The sequence below is a fragment of the Rhinolophus sinicus genome, chromosome 15, assembly GCF_057876585.1.
Source record: "Rhinolophus sinicus isolate RSI-liver-muscle chromosome 15, RSI-T2T, whole genome shotgun sequence".
Taxonomy (NCBI): Eukaryota; Metazoa; Chordata; class Mammalia; order Chiroptera; family Rhinolophidae; genus Rhinolophus; species Rhinolophus sinicus.
In genome coordinates, this window is record NC_142515.1 from 109055577 (window position 1) to 109078307 (window position 22731).

The 22731-nt window shown below is 41.0% G+C and overlaps 1 protein-coding gene across 1 annotated transcript in view; it reads right to left on the reverse strand.

Moving 5' to 3' along the window:
* Window positions 1-12865, reverse strand: part of LOC148755285 (uncharacterized) — a 72137-nt gene extending 59272 nt beyond the window's left edge. The window contains 9 exon segments of the mRNA XM_088792676.1: window positions 601-681; window positions 2220-2233; window positions 2941-3013; window positions 4526-4626; window positions 6553-6678; window positions 9351-9438; window positions 11382-11713; window positions 11716-11965; window positions 12743-12865. Of these exon segments, the coding sequence (XP_088648802.1) occupies window positions 601-681; window positions 2220-2233; window positions 2941-3013; window positions 4526-4626; window positions 6553-6678; window positions 9351-9438; window positions 11382-11713; window positions 11716-11965; window positions 12743-12865 (1188 nt within the window).
* Window positions 12866-22731: the final 9866 nt, after the last annotated feature.

Below are 22731 nucleotides of genomic sequence, written 5' to 3' on the forward strand. Positions count from 1 at the left end.
TACAACTATCCAAGGACCCGCAAAAACTGTTTGCATTTCACAGGTGGGATTTTACACCCTTTGCCTTTCACAGGGAGCCAAGCTCAGAAGGAAACAGCACCAATGAAAAGCTTGATGCATGCCTGCAACATCTAAATTGCCACATTGAAGTGTGAATAAAAACTTATTAATTTCATTTCCCTCCCTGTTGAGACAGAATGGATCACCTGCAGCAAAATCTATCAGTAGGAACCAGAATGACTTAAAGATTAGAGAGGTAGATAATGGCTGGTGCTAAATACCTCCATGTTTTACAAGAAACGCATTTTCAATTTAGCCTTCCATGTCGAACGAAGGGTCTAACGTCATTTTAAACACTGCCTGCAATTAATCACTGAATCTTTAATACCATATATAAGTGGTTTATAAACATAAATGGATAACCAATCTAGGCAGCTGACATACCAAATTTTCTAGACTAATGGGAGGCAGATTAGAAAGGGATTTCTAGAGCTCAGTCTGAAGAGGTATACCAATTTTCAATAATTAGATTAAACGGTCATAATTGTTTATCACATGATGTCTTCTTGCTTAGGAACATATCCTATAAACATCAGTCACTTCTCCCATGATGTCATCTCCAGTGACCACTGCTATTTTCAAATCAGTGCCCGAATTCCTGGCCATTTTGTCACACCACGCCTGCCAGAAGAAACACCCCGGCAATCACGCTGAGGCAAGTTCAGTCACCACTTTTCATTCAATGAATTGCTTTCTCTTCTGATTGGTGTTTTGCTTGTTTTGTTTTTTTGTTTTGGTTTGGTTTGGTTTGGTTTTCAGCGGCAAACAGATCCAAGGCAATGGCATTTACATACAATATTTAAGTGGCTGCAGCCACTTCTGGTGTTTCTGCTCATTAGATGCATGACTGGTAATTGATATGAATGGAGATGCAGCAGTTGGGTCCTAATAAAAATATCTGTGGGCTAGTAAAAAAAAAAATGACTAGGTTTAACTTTTAAAAATTGTCTGGAGTTTCTCAATAGTCTTCTGAAGAGGACTGATTCCATCAATTACGCTTTAGAAACTCTGATCTTTAATGTGATCTCTGGCAGTGATTTGCTGAGACTGGTCAGGTCATACTCGTATGGAATGCTACAGACTGGTTGAAGCTAGAGATTCAAAATTCCAGCATTCTAAAGTAAACAGGACTTTAGTGACCACCTAACCTAGTAGTTCTTATCTTTTTAAGATTCATATCCTTTGGGGAATCTGATAAAAGCTATGGATTCTCTCCTTAGGGGGAAAAAACATTTTTTTTGCTTACAATTTCAGGGGCATCTCAGATTCCACGAAGCCCATCCTTGGACACCGAAGGAAAAAACCTTGACCAACTCCAACCACCTCATTTACGGATGAAGAAAACTAAGGTGCAGCGAGGATACGAGGCTGTCCAGGGTCGTGCAGCTTCTTAATGACAGAGGCAGCATGAAACTCCTGCTCTTCCCACTCCTGTGTGCTGTCCATTGTGGTATCAGACTATATATGGACTTGTGCGGGTGGTAATGGCTACCGGGTAGTACCTGAAAAGGGCTTTGAATGCTCTGCTGAGCCATTCTGATGAACTGACCAAGGGATTAAGTGTATGTGATTAGAATTTATACCCACCAGTCCTCTTTCTAAACAAGTACATTTTGTTCTCTGTCTTCACTCTCCTTCAGGTACATCTGAACCCACCTCCATCCTCCTTCCCTCCCACCCCACCGACACTTTCTTAAAACTCCCTCCTTAGGTGACTGCACTTCCCGTCTCTTCAATGGTTCACCCTTTCCCTCCACACACATTTTACATTTCATCCTTTGCTTCCACCATGCCTCCCCTTCCCAAGGGCTCCCTAAAACTCCACCCTACTCTCCTTTACATCCATTCCCACCCCTCACATAGAAATCCTTCCCAACAGTGACTTCAACCATCACTTCTGTTGAATGAAACTCCCTCCCTCAAACCTGTTTTCCTTTTCCACCCTCTCATCCAAGAAGCACTAGTGTCTTGGACCTTGTTTGTACTGTGATGTCTAACTCTGCCTAGCTCACAGCAAGAACAATATACATCTTGTGCATTAATGGACACTTTATTATTCCAAAATGAAAGAGAATGTACAAATAACAAATTTACTACCAACACTTAGGGTTCATAAGAAGTTTAGTTAAGTCTGACACCTTGCTTTCTTTTTGCCTTACTCTTTTCAGGGGAACTGATTTTTAAAAGGGGACATAGCACCTCCTAGTGGAAAATAATGGTATTTTAAAACAGACCCTCTGAACTGGTATATTTTGAGATGCATAAACAGTAAAACTAAAGGGTACATGATAACTGCATCCAGACTGTTAATTATTCCAAGTTCTTCGTCTTAAAGATTTCCATCTTAAAGATCTTAAATGACAACATATTTTAAGGGATTTATCCTTCTTAAGTAGAGTTACATTTTTAGTATTTAAGAGATATTTAGTAATGCCACTGTTTAGAGATATTTAGTTACGTCAGTACCCAATCCAAGACTTTCTTTGTTAGCCCAGTACATCACAGCACTGTGATAACGAGGCCAGAGTACTGGATTTGGTTCAGGTATAGTCGCGCCAGTGTTTATGGGTCCCATAGTAGTAAGTTTCACCCTGACTCCAGGGAGCCATCATAATTAGATTTCCCCTGAGCCACAGAAGACCCAGGGTGAGAGCGGACAACCAGTACAATTTCAACTCTCTGACTAGAAATCAATGTAAATATACAGGTGGGTTAACACTGGTTGTATTTTAAAATATTCTTTCATCTAATGGCAATTATTTAATACTTTATTTAATTATTTATTTTTAGTGATTATATATGTATAGCACTTCTTAAAATTTTACATGCCATTGAATACAGGAAATTAAGATGACTTAATGACAAACATTTTCAGATTACCTTTTTTGTGCATGTCCTATAATATATATGGAGCCATGACAGTCTGTACAAAATCAGGAACATAGCCCAAGTCCTAAAATATAAACAAAAATGTGTTATCCACTATAAAATGTATTTAACTAACTCAAAGGCAACAGATTAATCAATCCTTTAATTACTTGCAAGGCTCCATTCAATACTAAGTAATTATAATAGTTATGTTGTCTGAAAAGAACTAATCCCATGTGAATTTGAAATTTAATCAATAAATGGAAAGGTCTAACATTATGTTCAAAATAAACTGAACTTGCGTTATCACCAAAGAGATGAAATAAGGGTAACTAAACAAATGAATCAGTTCTCTTTTGTGACCCATAACTCCAAAGTGTTATTAAAACCTAAAATTCCCAACACTATACATGTCTTGAACATTCAGCACTAAAAGCCTACGCTAATTCTTAGAAGAAGCCAATTATTTCACTTTAGTTGATAGTAGAGACAGATATAGGATACCAAAAGGGTAGAATGAAGTAAGAGTTATCATGGATGCTGTAGTTATATTAATACAAAAGAAACTCATTTTCAGTCAAACTGTAGCTTAAAGTACAGACTAGATAAGTAGTTATGCTACTATGGGTTCATTTATTAATTCTACCACGTAAAAGTAGCTACTTACTTGGACTAAATATCACGAAGTTGATGACACAGCCACACTAAGACTTCTACATTATTTTCTAACAAACTACCTAAGTTGAATGGTTCTCTTGTTTAAATTGGATTTCTGCTAGGATACTCCATGCCTCGGGCCAATTTCTTGGCCTTTTGTATTAACATGAGAAAATTGAATCCACCAAAACAGAAATATTTCAAAGTTAGGACTAAAACATTTATCACATACTATATATGACAGCATAAGCAATTTTCCATGTTAATAAAGCTCTTCGTAACTATAATTTTCATGTATATGTAAGATTTCATTGCCTGGATCTCTCACCATTTATATAACCATTTCCTATTGCTGGCCTTTAGTTGTTTTGTGTATGTTATAAATAAGGCTACATTATCCATCTTTGTGAGCAAAGCTCGTCCACCGTTAGCCATATTTCCATAAGATAATTCTGACTTAAGTAACAGTAAGTAACCAAACGACTTACATTTTTTTTTAATGATATGAAGACCTAACATTTTATTTTTATTTTTTTCTTTTCTTTATTTTATTAGTTTCATGGGTACAAAATACTGTAATAGTTAGACGTTTATCATTTATACCCCTCACAAGGTGATAACCCCTTTCTCCCAATCTACTACCCCTCTCATATCGCATAGAGCCGTTACATTTCCACTGTCTCTATTCCATACGTTGTACTCCACTTCTTGTGACTATATATATATATATATATATATATATAATTATAGTTGACATTCATTATTATTCAGCTTCAGCTTTGGGTGTACAGCACAGAAATCAGGCATCTACAGTATCCCTGAAGTAAGACCCAACATTTTAACGTTTTACAATAAGTCCCTCACATAAACATTATCTTGTATAATTATCCTTTAAGGTACAGTTACATGGTCATCAAAATGACTACAATAATTGACTTACAGATTATTTTACTTTTACAGCAGTTAGGAGGCACGTAATTATCTCTGAGAAATAATCAAAAACCAAATAATCCAGCTTCTCTCCATATAGCAGCAGAGGAACTAGAAGCAAAGCACAAAGTGTACTCTCCCTTTTTAATTTTTTAAAATATAAATGTAACAATAATTTAATAAAAATTTTTTTAATGTACGAGTAAAATCTTATTTCCTTGACATTGTCCAAGTTCCGAAATTGTGCATATGTACTTATGCATTCTGAGGATACACCCCTGGGAATGCTTTCTATCTTAAGGAGTTTTTGGTCACTGTACTTTGTACTTTATATTCGAGCACTGCCATGTTGGGGTGATAATCCATGTCATCATGCTGATGAAAAGTAAACTGTTATAACGTAGCAGAAAAGACAAGAAAATAGAAAAATATCTGTAGCAGTGGCATATTTCCCTATGCCAGGTGCTCTACAGAAATTATTTCCTTCAAATCGCAATGATCTCTTTGCAAAAGAAATGATGTACTTACAATTCATCAGGTCTAAAATCTCCTTTGCTATGCCAAGCACATGATTCAGGCAAAAATCAATTTTGCCCCTCACAGCTTTTTGTATGATGGAGATATGCGATGTCAGAGGGATAGTCTGCTCTTTCCAAGGCCCTAGCTTCCCTATTTTCAACAGTGTGAAATAAATGGTTGTCTTCATGGTAGTCCCTTCCTAAAAACCTCAAAGACAACCCCAAAGTAGAACACAAGAACATAAGTCTAAATAAAAATACTATGATATTTTTCCTTCTAAACAGTGTCTGTTTAAAGGTAGGAGCTTTGTCTTAATGTGTCATCCCTCTTCTCCAGCACTGTACCTGATGGGTACTTAGCAAAAGTTGGCTGAATTAATGGTTGAATAAGAGAGCACATTTCACAACAGCTTTTCTTCTCAAAGGTCTCTTCACATCACGCTTTCTCTCATTTTTCATAAGCTATCATGGCATACCCAAGGATTACTTAAGCTTCTAATTTCTTATTAATGGCCATTGAATCCTTCATTCTGACATGCTGAAATTCTTAAAACCTACTGTAAAGATTCTATATAAAGGTTTCTCACAGGTGGAAACCTTTTTCATGAGGTTAGAGACCTTGCCACAGCCACATCTTACTTAAAATAAATGCAGTGTTAGAAGTATTAATTACTGAAATAGTCACTTACATATTTTCCTGGTATAATGCAACTACAATACCGTATAAGATAGATGGATGGCTTTTACCATCATAAAAGAGTAAACTCAGACATGGTGCCATATACATATGAAAAACCCACTAAAATAAGAGAATTCCTGAAAGATAAATGGTCCTATAATTAATTCCGTTATTTCTCCACGACACTTGAGCTCAGAAAGGTCAACAGCAACTGTTTTGAGACGAGAGCAGTACCATCTGATGAAACGTCCATCAATCTCCAGTTATACCATTCTATAGGCTGCACACAGAACGGAATCTTTTCATCGGTGATTTCAGAGAAGGAAGAAAAATCCGCTTTGGGATTTCATGTCAAGATGTTTAGCAAAAGTGTGAAGTGCAAACAGGACACAAGGAATGGTTGTGTCTGTGACCGTGGGAATATTGTGGTAAGGGAGAAACAGAAGACAAGAACAAATGGATGCCACAAAAACCAGACAAAGCCCGCTGTGTGGCTGATGGATAGTTCTAATGACCACAGTAGGCTTCATAGACAATGTAAAATCCAACTGCATTGCAAATCAGTGTCACGTATTTTTAAATGTTTCCTTCTTTGGATTCTTACATCGTATCTGTCAGGGTTTCAACAGTCCAGAAGCAAATGGAGTGGCTCATGAAATCTGCTTTCTTGAGGAAAGATATTTGAACAAGTGTCACACACAGTGGAATATTTCAAGGAGCAGCAGAACCGGCTGCCAGTGTGCCTTCCCTGTAAGCACCCTAAGCCCAAAGGGAAGGGACAAGGAGGCAGCAGCAGCAGAGGCCTAGCTAGACGACTTTCCCCCAGGGGCTGCAAGGTACCTTCACCAAAGTCACCTTCTGTGAGGATGGAGCTGGAAACGACTTGGCCCCACTCTAACTTGGGGCTGCGGGCTATGGAAGAACCAAATGAATGAACTTGCTGGTACCCAGTGTTAATTACAACATCTTAAAAGATAGAGAAGATAGAAATACTCATCTTCAATTATTTCTCTATGGTTTATATTTACAAAAGAAGGTTCTTATTCCTTGTTGAGAGTCCTAAGTTTTTGAAAGGTAAACATGATGAATTTGGTATAAACCTGGGAATAAAGCAAAGAAGAATCAATAAACATTACCTTGGGTTCAAGTTGTTTTCTCTTTTGTATTCCCAAGACCCAGCACAGTACTCAAGAAATCTTTATGGATGAGTAAATGTTAAACTGAAACAATTCAATTTATGTTCTTCTAGAATTCCTGATGAATAAAGATGAGACTAATAAATATTCCTGAAGAACAAACCTATGTACAATTGATAAATATCTGATATACAGTGTGTGAAGGCACTGGGCCAGGCCAGAATGAATAAAGCTTGATCCCTGTCCTGTGAGTTTTTACGACACCTTTTTACTTCATTGGAAAATAAAGACACTTACCAGCTGCCCGGGGAGGCGGGGCTGCCAGGGTAGAGGGGGGCATCCAGGGGAAGTTCTGCAGCTACCTGGACTCTTGAAGTTATTCTGAGCCCACATGATTACTGAGGAGAGGGTTGCAAGTCAGGAAAAGGGTACAGCACAATCAAAGCAGGACTGCTTGGGAACCCCAAGGGAGGTTCTGAAGCTGCCTTCATTTACCTAGCACTCCTGCAGTCTATGATTCCTAAAGACTGGCCCTGGGTCCCAGAGCTCTCCCACCTCACAAACCTCCGGGACCCAGAGGCTTCGATACTAACTCAGAGTCTCAAGAACATGGCCTACACCTTTGGAGTTGCAAGGAAAATCAAACTCAAGATGGAAAAAGCATCAGTATGCTGTCTGTCTGGCTACCTGCTGTCTTCTAACTTCAGGTAGCTGACTTCCTTCTTGTCCTGTAATAGCTTGTACTAGATACACCTTGTAACCCTGGCCCAGACAACAGCAAGACACTGAGTTTCCTGAGGATAAGGACATGTCATATTCCCCTTTGAATCGCTTTCTAGCACTTCTAGTACTGTGTGCTGAACGGAAATAAATAGTACTCACCCAGCAGGACCAAGCTGAAGAAATGGTAGTTGACAGCTTTTTACCAGCTAATTACTTGGGTTAACCATGAGTGAGTTGAGTGTCTGAATTTGTGCACTGGTTTTTGTGAGAGACTGAGATACTAAGAATACATATTACCTTTTTAGGCATAGCAGAGCCAAAGGTTAAGGGAAAATTAGGCAGGAATAATGGGACATCAGACAATCAGTTCCACTAGCATCTATAGATATGAGGTATAGATGCCACTAATTGTTCATTTTCTAATTTGCACTATGCTAGGGGCACTAAAATCATTCACCCTGAAAAGTTTAGTATAGTACAGTACATACAATGATCCTCAGTAAAATTAGTTCTGTGTGTGTATATGTGTGGTTTTATAGCTTCCAAAATACATCCACACTTAAATCATCAAAGATGCTAATTTTTTAGCTTCCACATAGCTATAATGCTTTATGTACATTTGTTCCGCTTTATACTCACAATAAACCTTCAAGATATTATATTATGCCCATCCCACAAATGTGGTAAAAGGACCTTCTGAGAAGTTTACACTAATAGTATGTGTGCAACCAGGATTTGAAACCAGGTTTGTCTTATTGTAAAGCCAGAGTTTCTCCTAGCATACAAAGTGGCCTCACAATTTAAATATTACAACTATCACTTACAGACTCATTCATTCAATACACATGTGTCAATAACCTCACATGCTGCTATATTCTGAATGTTTGTGTCTCCAACAAAATTCTTATGTTGAAATCCTAATGCTCAATGGTATGGTATTAGGTGAGGCCTTTGGGGGGAACTTAGGTCATGAATGGGTTTAGTGTCATTATAACAGAGACACCACAGAGCTCCTGAGGCCCTTCCAATACATGAGAACACAATAAGAAGACTGTGACTTATAAGAGGGCCCTCACCCAACTATACTGGTACCCTGGTCTCAGACGTCCAGCCTCCAGAATTGTGAGAAATAAATTTCTGTTTTTATAAGCCACCCAGTCTGTGGTATTTTTTTATAGCAGCCCAAAGGGACTAAGATACATGCCAAGCACTGTTCTAGGCACTAGCAACACAGCAGCAATCAAAACTGTCAAAATCTTTGCCCTCTTTGGAGTTTGCATTCTGGGGGTGTGGGGGTTGGAAGGAGGGGGGAAACATTAAATATCTGTCAGTTGGTAAGTGCTGTGGAGAAATGCAAGGCAAAGTAAGGGGTTAGGAAGTACCAAGAGGGATCTGGTAGAATTGTAGCTATTAGATGTGGAGCGGTGATGGGTAGGTGTCTTTGATAATATTTGAGTGAGCAGAGACCTGAGGGAAGTGAAGGAGCCAGCCATGGGTTGTTCTGGGGAAGAGTGTTCCAGATGGAGAGACTATTAACACGTTGTGTACGCACGGGGTTTAAATCCCTCGTGAAGATTCTCGTGATCCGTACGCAACGTGTTAAGTGCAAAATCCCCAAGACAGGAATGTGCTTGGAGCACTAGAGTAATAGCTGGGAGGACAGTGTGTCAGCAGTGTTAGTGGCGGAGGGAGAGGAGGGCAGGAAAGAGATGAGGTCAGAACAGAAACTGAGACTAAATCACATAGTCTTTAGGTCACTGTAAGAAATTTGGATTTTACTCTGAATGAGATAAACCACTGGACAGTTTTCATCCAATGTAGGAAATGACTGACTTGCAGGATCATTCTTTGCAGCTGTGAGAACAAACTGTAGAAGGGCAAGGGAAAAACCAGGGAGACTACTAAGTGAGAGGCTGTTGCTATAGTCCAATTAGGGTGGTGATGGTTTAGACTAGAGTGATGGTGGAAGACAAGTTTGACTGCAAGTTCTGGCCTGAGCAGGAAAGATGGAGCTGCCATTTATTGAGATAGATAAGACTGGGTCAGATATTTGGGGAGGGGGGTGGGGATCAGGAGTTCAGCCTTAAACATGTTCCTTCTGAGATGCCTATTACAGAAGATGTCAAGAAGGCAGCTGGGTTCCTGAACTTGGATTTGAGAGCGGGACAAGTCCATGTGGAAGGCATAAATGTGGCGTCTATCAAGGTCCTGATGTGAAATATCACAGAGGAGAGCACCTAAAGATGAAGTGAGTCAGAGAAGAGACCACTCCAAACTTTAGCTTTTAGAGGGGAACAAGAACCGTCAAGAAGGCTGAGAAACTTCAGGAGACTTCAAGAAGAAAGCATGTCAAGGAGACAGTGATCAATTTTGTCCAATAACCCTGATAGGTCAAGGAAGATGAGGGCCAAGATTGGCCACTGCATTTAGCAGGGACCAAACGGGTGGAGGTTATTAGTCACAGCTTCCCTGAAATGAGAAAAACAAGGTTCCAAGCAATTAAATAAATTGAACAACCAAGGTCACATAGCTAATTAGCAGCAAAACTGGGTCCAGAACCCAACACTGAACACACGTCTTCAAAAGTTTGCCATGTTTCTTGAATCCCAGAGAAGACTCTTTAGTAATATATTATGATGTCATTCTTCCCTTGGTTACTGTGATTCAGCAGAGGGACTCTAAAAAAAACACACTAAGACTGTAAACAAAATGGAATAAACATCAATAGAATTTCGGGGCACAAAGACAGACAATGGTTTAGTATTTCGCGACAGAGACAATGCCCTTCAAGTCAAATGAAATAGGCAGACACTGCATCCAGGGCATGCCCAGGGGTACAAAGAAAAGTTTACATCTCCTTAAAAGGAATTCTCTGTTCACTGTATTTCTCTACATGATTTCCATGTAAATAAATAGATCAATAAATACCCCCAGGCCTGATTATCATATGTTACTAGCACTGTGTATGTATAGTGAGGGATTGAATAATGATGACTCCCCATTCTTCTTCCTTTTTCCTTTACTGATTTCTTCATCAAGGTACCCAAAAAGGGGAGAGGGAGGTGTCATGCCAGGTCTCTGGTCCCGCGCCCAGCTCAAGAACACAGGATATGGCTAGGCCAAAAAGGAACACCCACGGAGCCATGGATAGGGGAGTCAAATCACTATAGTCTCCCTGGCGGCTGGGTTGGAGACACAGGAAGCAGGCTCCCCACGATGCACAATCCACTGTCGGCTTCTCTGCCAACCAACCAACAACCCCCTTCCCAGCATAGCCATGGCAGTTATATTGGGGGCTAATGGCTAACCGGTTACAGTCTATGGCCAACTAGTTATATCTGATGGCCATCTACTACCTGAGCCAGCACCTTTCCACATGAGGTTGAGAGCCTGGAAACTGCTCTTGGCGACTCTGTCCCCACAGAGGATATATTTTTACTTTAGATTTTAATAAATCAAACTACTTTTTAGGGAGCCAAAGTCACAAGAAAGCCCTAAACCAGTCAGATGTAAAAGCCACAGCTTTTTAATAGTCCTAACTCCTTCCCTCAAATCCACAACCACCACCATCCAAGGAGGCTCGATTATGTAAGGAGTCCACTGTGTTGCCAACGTCTGCTGAAGAATTTTGCAGCCTAGGAAGTGAAGCTTTCCAAAGGGAAGAAGAGCGGGGGTGGATGAAAAGGAGATGGACAAGGCTCAGAAGAGAGGTTACTCAGCACAGGGCTGGGACGGAGTGGCTGACGTTCCCAGGGCAGGGAAAGGAAGGAAGCTGGCACTCTTTCAGGAAGAGGGTGCCAGGGTCGGCACCCGACCAACTCTGCCTCGAGAGAGGGGAAAGGGTGCCGCAAAGCTGGGACGCTTGGCAGAGAAAAGCCCAGTCGTGGAACTTTCCATAGTTCCAGGTGCATGCCTGGGACTCTGGCCCCCGCAACTGGTGTCTCTCTCTCCAGGGCTGCAACGAACTCCTCGCGCCTCCCTTCCCGCCCTTCCTTCAGAGAGCACCGGACAGAAGGGGCTCAGTGGGGGTGAGCGCCGGCCGCTAGCTCCTTCTGGGTTACCTGATGGCGCCACGTCTGCCCAGGAGATGTGGGCGCAGCCGAAGCGCAGGGCGCGGTACCCCAACTCCGGCGGCTCACCGCGCCGGCCTCGGTCCGCGTTCCCGGTGTCCGGGGCCCTGTGCCCCAGGCGGCCGCCCGCGCGAGCCAGAGCTGCAGCCCAAGTGGGACGTTCGCCCGCGGCAGGAGCTGCGCGGGGCAGAGCTCCTGCGTGCGCGCGGGCCGGGCAGCTGTGCGCAGTGACCGCGCCCCGAGAGCCCCCTGCTGGCCAGGTCCCACCCGCGCCCAGACCCGGGGTCCCAGGGCCCCAGTTCCTGTCACCCTGCGCTCAAGCGACTACAACATTCATCACCACAAAACATAGCAGAAGGTTGCCGGCTCAGCTCCTCTCCGTTTTGGGAATTTGCATCAAAGATTTAAACATCCTCCCGCACTCCCCGTTCCCTTCCAAATTCTGAGTGTGAGAAGGGCAAATTCAACAAGACAAAGGGAACCCCGACTTCCATTCCAAGGAGCTAGAGAATTGCGTCGATGCCAGCTTTGTTTCGCCAGCCAGGTCAGTGAAGAAACTGTTTACATACCAGAAAGTGTTGTATGACCTTTATGTATTTTATAATAAAAATAAGCTCCTATACGATGTTTTAAATGTTTTACCTTTATTAACACATTAAATAAAACAATTGTACGAGGTGGATAATAAAATTATCCCCATTTTACAGTTGAGGAAACAAAGAGAAGTTTCCTTTCCCAAGCTCACACAGCTGGAAGTTGTAACGCTGGAATTGAAACCCAAGCAATCTGGCTCTAGTATCCACACGCTCGGCTCTCAGGTTATACTGCCTCAGAAAAAAATTAACTGTGATCTCGGTTAAGCCTCACAACAAACCTGGGGGAGGTACTGTTATTGTTTCCATCTTATAGACAAGGAAATTTAGGCAGAAAGAAACTAATAGTTGGCCAGAATAATGGAGCTAGAAAGTGGTGAAGGCAAGACACTAACAGCCAGTCTGATCCTTAACCACAGGGGGAAGATACTGTTTTCGTACATTCAACCATACAGAGGGACAAGGAATTGGCTAAAAAGTGTGTGACACTTTCATAATCTTCACCTACTGAGGTCTGGGCTTTAGGCTCAGTCCCTCGGTGTCCTTTCTCAGGCCTAACCCTGGGCTGGACTGCACCGTCTTTCCAAGTAGCTCCACCATTCCTGCACACCATTGGTGATGCGAAGATCATAAAGGCCGAACTCAGAACCAGACTAAAATGCAGCCATTTTGCCTACAGCTGGAACAACTGCCTGAGAAGGGTGTAATACACTTAACATGTCTACACACTGTGAGCTTTGTCCCTTATGTGGCCAGACCTCTGAGACCCTTGGAAAGGGATAACGGGGGCAGCAGTACCTCCAAGCCCTCTTTGCTCCTACTTGGGAAACAGTGCTGCTTTGTGAAGGGGAGCAAGAGCAATCCAAAAGGAGGCACAGACGAGGTGTAAGGCCAAGAGCATATAAACAACCTGATTTATCTCAGTTTCTGAAGTTCATTTCTTTCTCCCTGTGGAAGCAAGGCCTGTCTTGCTCAATGCGGTGAGTTTGAAACATTCAGGGGATGAGCAAGGAAAAAGATATGACCTTGAGGTGGGAGTAGCACACAGCAAGCTCTACTTGGGCAACAGTTTGTCAAGTTTGCATGCAGGACAGGGGAGAGGAGTCCCACGCAGCAATGGAATCATCCAGAGGCTATGACAGCACAGGGTCCACCAGTCAGAAGAATAGGAGGGTAAGGGAACCCCCCAGGGGATTTACATGTCTAGGTGAGGCTGCTCAGCTACCCCTTGGGAGTCTCTGGATCAGGGAGCTCCGAAGGGCAGCAGCAGTGTGGGATCTTTAATAGCTAAAAAGTTTATCTCATCTATGGCCAGCAGATGTTGGATGCAGTTCCTCGGGGTATGCAAAGCAGGCTGGTTCTCAGTAACCAAAAGTCTGCTTATTTGGGCTGTGTTTGAAACAATCGATATGTTTTAAATATGAAAATTTGGCTTAGGTACCCACAGGCTTTTGAATTCATGGGTCCCAGCCTGTTGTGAAGAAAACAACAACTCAGGAACCAATATATGGGGCCTCCTTTGGGTTATTTATGTAACATCCTAAGGTACAATAGGAAATACACCCAAACACACCCAGAATGCACAGCTCTGCCAGGCCCAGGCTGAGGCCCAAGTCTCTCCCAGGCATGTCACATACCCAAATTCTGAGTCCAGGGGTCTGACCTAAGGACCCACTTCAAATGCTGGCGGTTAACACTGGCTGGTGATTCATTCCTATCTTACCATCCCTTCATCAGCACAAAAGCTGAGAAATGAAACATTCAGACAATCAATTATATACATACAAAAGGAATGGATAGGAGGATAGTTGACCTGCAAGAATCTACAAGGCAGTTTGAGAAGATAGGTGTGTAGCCACACCTGCGTGCCTGTTATCTACTAGTGAAATAACGTCACCAGCAGGTGGCTCTGTTACATTACAGATCAGAGAGGGTCTGTCTTCCAACATTGGGCCTGAAAATAAAACATACTTCAAAATATCTTATATTTCTGGTCACTAGCTCTAGTAAGTGCTATGTGATCACAGCCATAAACAATGACGTATGCTATAGTAAACGCAGTTACTATGCAATCCAACAAATTCCTCCAAGCCCCTCAGGAAATTCAGCAGAACTCGGAGATTAATTTCACAGAATATACTAATGAACAAAATCTATTTACTAGCCATTCTACCTGCTTCTGGCTCCACAGAATATGAAACAGGTAAAATGACTACTCCACCACTCATTCTGTATTGTTGAACCTATTATCCAACAGCAAAGGCCCTCTCCATACAATGTCATTGATTACTCTTTAACTTGAAAGCATTCCAAGGCCCAGATGCACAGGTGAACGCAAGTCCACAAGATTTCATTTTGGAGATCTGAAACTCTTTGGCATGTCTGTAGGATCAGGGTATAGGGTAGGAACAGAGCTGTAGGGACGGAGTCCCAGAGAGGAGTTTCCAGGCTCTCAACCTCGTGAAAAGGTGCTGGCTCGGTTATTAGATGGCCATCAGCTGTAACCAGTTGGCCATTAGCCACTATTTTTTTTATATATTGTCGTGCGGGAGAGCCTGCTCGCTGCGCCATTTGTCGTGTGCGGAGGCCTGCTCGCCGCGCCATCTTTCAGGCGGGGCGGCCTGCGGGGTCTCTGCTCCCGCTCCCCACACAAGAACACAGGATATGGTGAGGCCGAAAAGGAACACCCACGGAGCCACAGGTAGGGGAGCCATACCACCACGGTCTCACTGGAGGCTGGGCCCACCGGACGCCAACCTGCATCCGCTTTTCCGCCAACCGACCGACCGACGACTCTTCTCCACTCTCTCCTCTGTTCCTCTCTCTTGGCTCTCCTCTTCCGCTCTCCTCGGCCCTCCTCTTCCACTCTCCTCGGCCCTCCATAGTTGCAGCAGTTATACCAGCGGCCAATTCGCTAACTGGCCACAGCCGACGGCCATTCACCACCCGAGCCAGCACCCCTTCACGTGAGGCCGAGAGCCTATAAACTACTCTCTGGGGCTCTGTCCCCACATATATATATAACTGCCATGGCTACGCTAGCAAGTGCAGATTGCAGGTGGTACGAATCATGTGCATCCTACTTCCTGTGTCTCACCCGGCTGCCAGAGAGACTGGTGCAGGAAGACCTCTTGTTGGGGTACTGGTGGATGTTTGTTTCTTGGCTCTCGACCGGCCGCCATCGAGAATATAGTGGTATGAACCCCCTACCTGTGGCTCCATTGGTGTTCCTTTTCGGCCTCACCATGTCCTGCATTCACTTGTCAGAAGCTGACTCCCTGCATTACAAGATCCGTTCTTTCATTCTCCTCTATTCTTTTAGCCTTAAATTCAGGTCCAAGCCTGTCCTCAGGTCCTTTTATGTTCACACCTTATTTTCTTCTTGGAAACTCTCAAAGTCCCCCATTGACTCAACTTTGTTCTCATTCCCAAAGCTCTGTCTCCAGCACTCTGATGCCATCATCTATGAGAGGTCTCACTACTGCTCAAACGTAAATGTTGGAAATTCTTCAGTTATTATCTTTGACCCTGTGCTCCCTGCCTCCTCCTCCTAATTCAGTCCTTTCCTAAATAGACCAGTCCTGTCTAGTCCATTTCTGTAAATTACTTGAGTCTCTCCAAACGATTTCTTGAACACCTGCTTTATGCAAGGACTCTTCTGCAGGGTGTCAAGGCATTGGGCTTTGTGCCAGTCCGCTTGTCCTTCTTGTGGCAGCATTGGATCAATTCTCTTAAAGCAATACATACCAATAAGTTGATGACCAAAAATCTCATTTTTAATTTACATAGGAGAAACGGATACAGTTTGGTGGGTTTTTGTTTTTGTTTTGTTTTTCCTTTTTGCAACAGGAAATAATTTCATTGTGCCTTCAGTAAAAAACAAAGACAAATTACATGAGCTTTGAAATTGCTGAGTAGAAATCAGCCTCCTTATGAAACTGCTGAGTAGAAATCGGCCTTTTTATGTAAAGTCAGTGTGATTACTCTTCAGTACAATTTAAGGCAGTGGGTCTCCTACTTTCCTATGCTTACCGTGTTTCTCTGAAAATAAGACCTAGCAGGACCATCAACTCTACTGCGTCTTTTGAAGCAAAAATTAATATAAGACCCGGTCTTATTTTACTATAACATAAGACCAGGTATAATATAATGTAATGTAATGTAATATAATATAATATAATATAATATCCAGTCTTATTTTTACTATGAAACCGGGTATAATATAATATAATATAATATAATATAATATAATATAATATAATACCGGGTCTTATATTAGTTTTTGCTCCAAAAGACGCATTAGAGCTGATGGTCTGGCAAGGTCTTATTTTCGGGGAAACAGGGTAGTGATCATCTGGGGAAGCTTGTTAATCAAAGGCGGATTCCCAGAGTCCACATCCAAAAAATGATTCAGCACATCTGGAAAGGGACTGAGGAATCTGCATTTCTAAATAAAATAAAACAATCTGAGGAGCATATTTAAGAGACAATCATGCAGAAGACAGCCTAAGTACTTGATATAGGAATAAAATATTGACCTTATATCATGAAACGGCTTTATACAACTACTCTTTGTCACCTCATTTGTTTTAGTCAATCCTATAATTCTCACCCAATAGCTGTTTCCTGAAAGTCTATCTTTAGAAGCTCATGTCTTTGGTTTTGAGTTTTATCTCCAGTTTAAATTTCAGTCTTGGTAGAAGTCACACGTTAGGTCAGATCAGTCTTTCATATCTTATTACATATCAGTTTATCAGATCATATTCCTAGGAGAGCAGAAAGTGGGCAGGGGTTCCTGGAAGAAGAAAGAGGTACCACTACTCACGCAAGTAGGGTAGGGTACTGGAGCCAAACTGGGCGGTACTGGCATGTTTCTTTACAGCTAAGAGAAGTGTAGTGGTCTGAAATTCAGTTGCAATTTGCAGTTGAGAGGAGTAGGGTGGGGAACCCAAAATCCTGCAACCCAAGACCATACAGAAACTTCCCAAATGTAGGCCTGACCCCTCTTACTGGTGCTGGTTTGAGACATAGTTGAGTGAGCTGGGCTAAAGCACCAGACCAGGACAGACAGGTCTAAGAAGGAGGCGGGTGAAGGTCATTTGGCTTTCTTTATCATACACACGATCACTAATCCTGTGTGCTTTAGACATTTTTCTTAAGTTGCAAATGCCTGGCAGAGGTCCAAAACACAATGCTATAACAATTCTCTCGTTTCCCCACCTTCTAGTATTTTATTTAATTTTTAAAGATTGTACGGCTTGGTTAGGGCCCACTTCTTCCAGGCAAGTGGGAGTAGCTCAGAGGCGTGTGCGGAGCCTTCTCTCCTTATATTTCATACAGTGGATCAGGAGCAACAGTGACAAGTAGTTCTGGGAAATTGTTCCTTGTGCTGTGGCATTCTGGGACTTGTCCAGTTTATTTTAGGACATCATTCAAACTTGGACTTGTTTCAGTGTCATAGAGTTTTGCTTTTGTTTTCCAAAATCTAAATACATAGAAGGTCCTCTTCAGTTGAAAAGTCACAGTGAATGTCTCTATGCCCACGTGATGCCACTCAAATGCAGTCATAGAAGAATCACCATGGTGAGGGGTGGGCGATGAGAGTAAGGGGGATCAAATATATGGTGATGGAAGGAGAACTGACTCTGGGTGGTGAACACACAATGGGATTTATAGATGATGTAATACAGTATTGTACACCTGAAATCTATGTGATTTTACTAACAATTGTCACCCGAATAAATTTAAAAAATAAATTAAAAAAAAAAAAGAATCACCATAATTCATCCACGGGCAACTGCTCTGCATCAGTTTTATAACTGACCCTCCCTGTGGTATCTGATTAACTTCCTACATCTGTGAACAGATTGTTCTCGGAAACAGATGCTTTCAAGGTTGGTGTACTATGTCTTTTCTTTTCTTGACTGATCTTGTAAGCCCCTTAATGGTCATGTGCTTGGTCTCAAATTGCATTTTAGTATTCTATTTGTGTTTTAGTAATATTTGGTATTTATAATATTTCAGTGAAATATACTTCATTCAACAAGTGTTGATTGAGTGCACTGTTTTAAGTGCTACGGATAATAGATAAAAATCCTTGCCTTTATGGGACTTGCATAAAATTTGTTTTAATTATTACATGATTATAATAATATCTTAAAATTTTATTGGATTGTGATACCTCATGTAGAAGATCTGGCTAATAAGTTACATTGGCATATTTTTATGGAGAAGCTTAATTAGGAGGCTGAGAAGTTTGTATTTAATTGGATAGGAGATAGAGAGTTCTTGGAGGTTTTTGAGGAGAGTGACGTCATCAGAGCTCCGTCATAGGACATCAGACAAGACAGTAGTGTGTATGTGAACTCCGTGGTGTGTTGGGGCTGGCTTTCACAGGGTCCCTCTGCTTTATTTTCACTAGGTCTCTTATTGCACTTGTCAAATCTCTGACAGCCCCAAATCGAAAAAACTATGTGTGTTGGCTTCAAACCACCCACCCTCCAGAAGGCTTGCAGGTGGCAGTAGTGAGCCCGCCATGAGTTTTGTGACTAACCTCATCATAAATCCAGCAAACTGTCACCTTATGTCACCTTTTATCTTGTCACCCTGTGGTAGAGTGCTTTCCAGACCACTGTAGCTCAACCAGCCACTGGCTGGAGTATCTTTCCTTCCCTTAACCCTTCTTTATTTTTGTTCAGAGCCCCTGTCACCAATTGACATTATATAATATGTTGTTTATTGCCTCCTTCCCTCCACTATAGTGTAAACTTCTTGACAGCAGGGACTTTGTCTAATTTGTTCATTATTCTGAATGATAAGGGCCTGGCAAATAGTATGTGCTCAATAAGCACTGGGTCTGAACATCCAATGGAGGAACATCATGGGACAGTGTGCAGGGACCCTGTGACCAAAGTTTGGGGTGCACATTTGATTAAACATTCTTTCAGGAATTTTCCTAAGATAATTCTACACTGTGTCAGTGTCAGAGCTAGAGACGGCTTCCCATATCCGGAAAATAGGAGGAGGGGGTGTGAGGAAGGGGCCTTCGATACCCATAATGAGATGATGCAGTATTAAATATCCACGAAGTGTTAATGGAGAAATTGACCTAATACAGCATATTGCATGAGACCCGCAGGAAGTACTGATATGAGAATATCGGGTAGTTTTCTGACCCAGATGGCTGCATGATTAAGCAATAGTATTTCTGGACTCTGGTAAATAGAATTTCCTTTGTGTTATTTACAAAAGATGAAACACTGTGTTCTGAATTTTGACTTGCTGTGTTTTGTTATGGATGAGCTTGTCTTAGTCCTGCAGGTAGGTCATTTCTCAGTAACCTACTGGCACAGTAGTTATCAACCAAGGATGTGGTTTACACTCTGGTCTTCCTTGCAAAACATTCAGTAAATATTTGGGCTTTTACAAATCATATGTTTGTTTACCGAGGGGAGGTCACTGTTCTACACTGAAGGTAAAACACACACAGTAATCCTCGTTTCTAGAAAGGTGACATATGTCACGGATGAAACAAGGTCCTTCAGAATGTCAATAAAAAGTTAACTTTTATACCCAGTGTATTCTTTAAGGATTTAACTTGGAATTGAAAGGACTATAGTGCAATCACAGTTAAGTAGTAAACTAACCCAAGTAGTTAGAATTTAACACAAAGATATAAGTCTCATAAGTATTTCACTTGCCCTCACTCAGGACTTAAGTTTAAAGTAAATGTGGGCATTAAGTAAGATGAGATGAATCATTTTGTTGATCTAATAACATTGCCTATTCTTTCTGCCTTCCCTCCTTCTTTGGGACTACCGTATAATTTTTTTTTTCTCGAACGATAATTTATTTGACAAAATCACCCACAAGTTTTCCTCAAACAGAGGAATGTAACTTGGCCCCTTTGTTTTGGTTTATTTTGACCACACTCATTTGCTCTTGTAATTATTCTGGGGATCACATTTAGTGGTGAAAATTCTTTCAGAGGATAGGGGATCTCAAATTGTAAATTACATGAAACTAGAAGCAAACCAACCAACCAGGACCTCAGTAGCAGACCAGTTTGGCACAGCAAACACTGAAATCTAACTTCTCCATTTCAATTTGTCTCAATCCAAGGCAGCCTCAGAACATCTCTTAATCTCCGGCCAGTATGAAAAATGGCTGATTCTTGGCCATTTTTGGTTCTGGGTATAATTCCAATTGGGACAATCCTTCTTTCTCTAGGCACTCAGTTGCTTAATTTTCTAAAGTCCATCCATAGAACTTTTTGAACAATCTTACTCCTCCGCCAGACACCCCGATTGCTATATCTGATGACGCTTTATGGAGTTCAGAAGCTCAAAACCTATGCTATGGCTGCTGCCCTACCCCCAGTGAAAACTCCATCTTGTTCTTCTGTCTTTGATTTACATAATGAAACTAAAAGCACATTGTTCATAGACTCCCAAAAAACATTTCATTTTCACTTTCTCTGGGCTATTTTTTATAAACAAAGCAAATATACTAACAGACAACTTTGTTTCCCTTAGTGGCGTATTTTTACTATTAGGTTGGACTGATGTTCAACATGTCAACACGTCATTTTCTTTCTGCCTATTTTGAGGAAATCCAATTCTGAGAACTCGAGTTATAAATTTAGCTTAGGTCTATAAATGGTTTACTTCTTAGAAAAATAGACATATTATTGTCAACATTGATTTTAGCTTCCTTGGACCTCCCAATGGATGTATCTTCCTTTAAGTTATTGAGAGAATTCAACTCATCCTATTGAACTTGAACTATGTGGTGAGCATTGAAAAACTGCTTCCATCTATAATTGGACTGAAACACAAGCATTATAAAATAATCAAAATCTAGGTTTGAGAAAGACTGTAAAAGACCATCCCAACCTTCTTTCTAATCCAGAAAAGGAGATACAGAGGCAGATAAGATAGATGTAAATATGTGTTCATACAATCACACACACACACACACACACACACACACACACACATCTATCATCTATCTATCTATCTATCTATCTATCTATCTATCTATCTATCTACACATCATATTTTTAAATCCACAACCTCTGCTAAGAAACTATTCCATCCATGAATCATTTCAATAATAACATCTTGTATCTATATTTCACCTTAGATAAAGAAGTGTTTCATGATTATATTTAGAGGCATGTTTAAGTGTACAGGCATTGGGTCCATGGGTTTGAATCCCTGTTCTGGTAGGGACGTTGCATATATCATCATCACCTCTCAAAGACTCTCTTTCTTCATTTATAAGATGCAGGTAATCATATCTACTCCCTAAGCTTGTTGTGAGGATTAAATGAGAGTACATACAAAACAGACATAATTAAACAACAGCATGACATTGAGCAAAAAGAAGATGCTTAAAAGTGGTGTCTCTTTCTATTATTCCTTCAGACCTACATCATTTTTTACCAGGTCAAGAAGTCTTACATTACCTCTACCAAATCAAATTTAAATTCAGCAAACAATTTTGGAGGAGAAATGGGGGAAAAAACAGACAAGGGGCTCATAGAGTGAATAATAATATACATGAAGACTGTTAGCAGTAGATGTTAGATTTTCAAATCAAAATACGAAGAGTTGGATGATAGACAATTTGGGAAACTATTATTTCAATAAGCAAGCCCATTGACCTCTCTGACTTGAAGTAAATATTTTGCTATATGTACTAACTATGATCTTTTCTCAAGAAACAAACCTGGAAGTAGAGAAAATTTGATTTAAGAAATATTCTTCATCCCTGGAATTCATTAATTTGTAATTTATCAGAGGAAAAAAATGGCCCAAACATGGAAAAAAACAACTAGTTAAAATTTAATAAACATAGTGACTGAATGCAGGACCAAGGTAGACCACTAAGTCACTGTTGGCCATTTTCTCTCAGAGGACATCTTATCTGCTCGGACTCTGATTTATGACTTGAGATTGTGGTAAAAAGTAAGTCTTTTCTCTAAAATTGTCATAACACATCTCAGATTCCAAGGCAAGTCAGCATAAAGCCAGGAATACAAGTTCTATTCTAAAATTAAATAAGATAGAATTTCCAATTTCTTCAATTTAACTGTTTATCAACCTGTGCATATGAGATTATATGTTATATACATAAGATTTAACACAAAGTTATGTGTTACCTTAAACTCAACAAATCAATATTTTATGGGTTTCAGCAAAAAGAACCACATTGATAGTCTGACACACTTTGCTTGAACTGTGATACTCTTAGGAAGTACACCTTCTTAGAAGGCCTACAGTCTTTGATTGGTGGAATTAATTTAGGTAGAATCTACACCTAAATTAGACAACCAGATGCTTTCTTCTCTGGAAGCATTACAGAATCAGCCTGCAATTAGTTGCAACAGATTATGTATTAGAGAACTTTCTATAGCTGGAAAAACAAAGCTTGTTCCCCGTGAGCTAAATCTACCAATAATGGCCCCTCTTACAATTCTATGAAATGAAATGC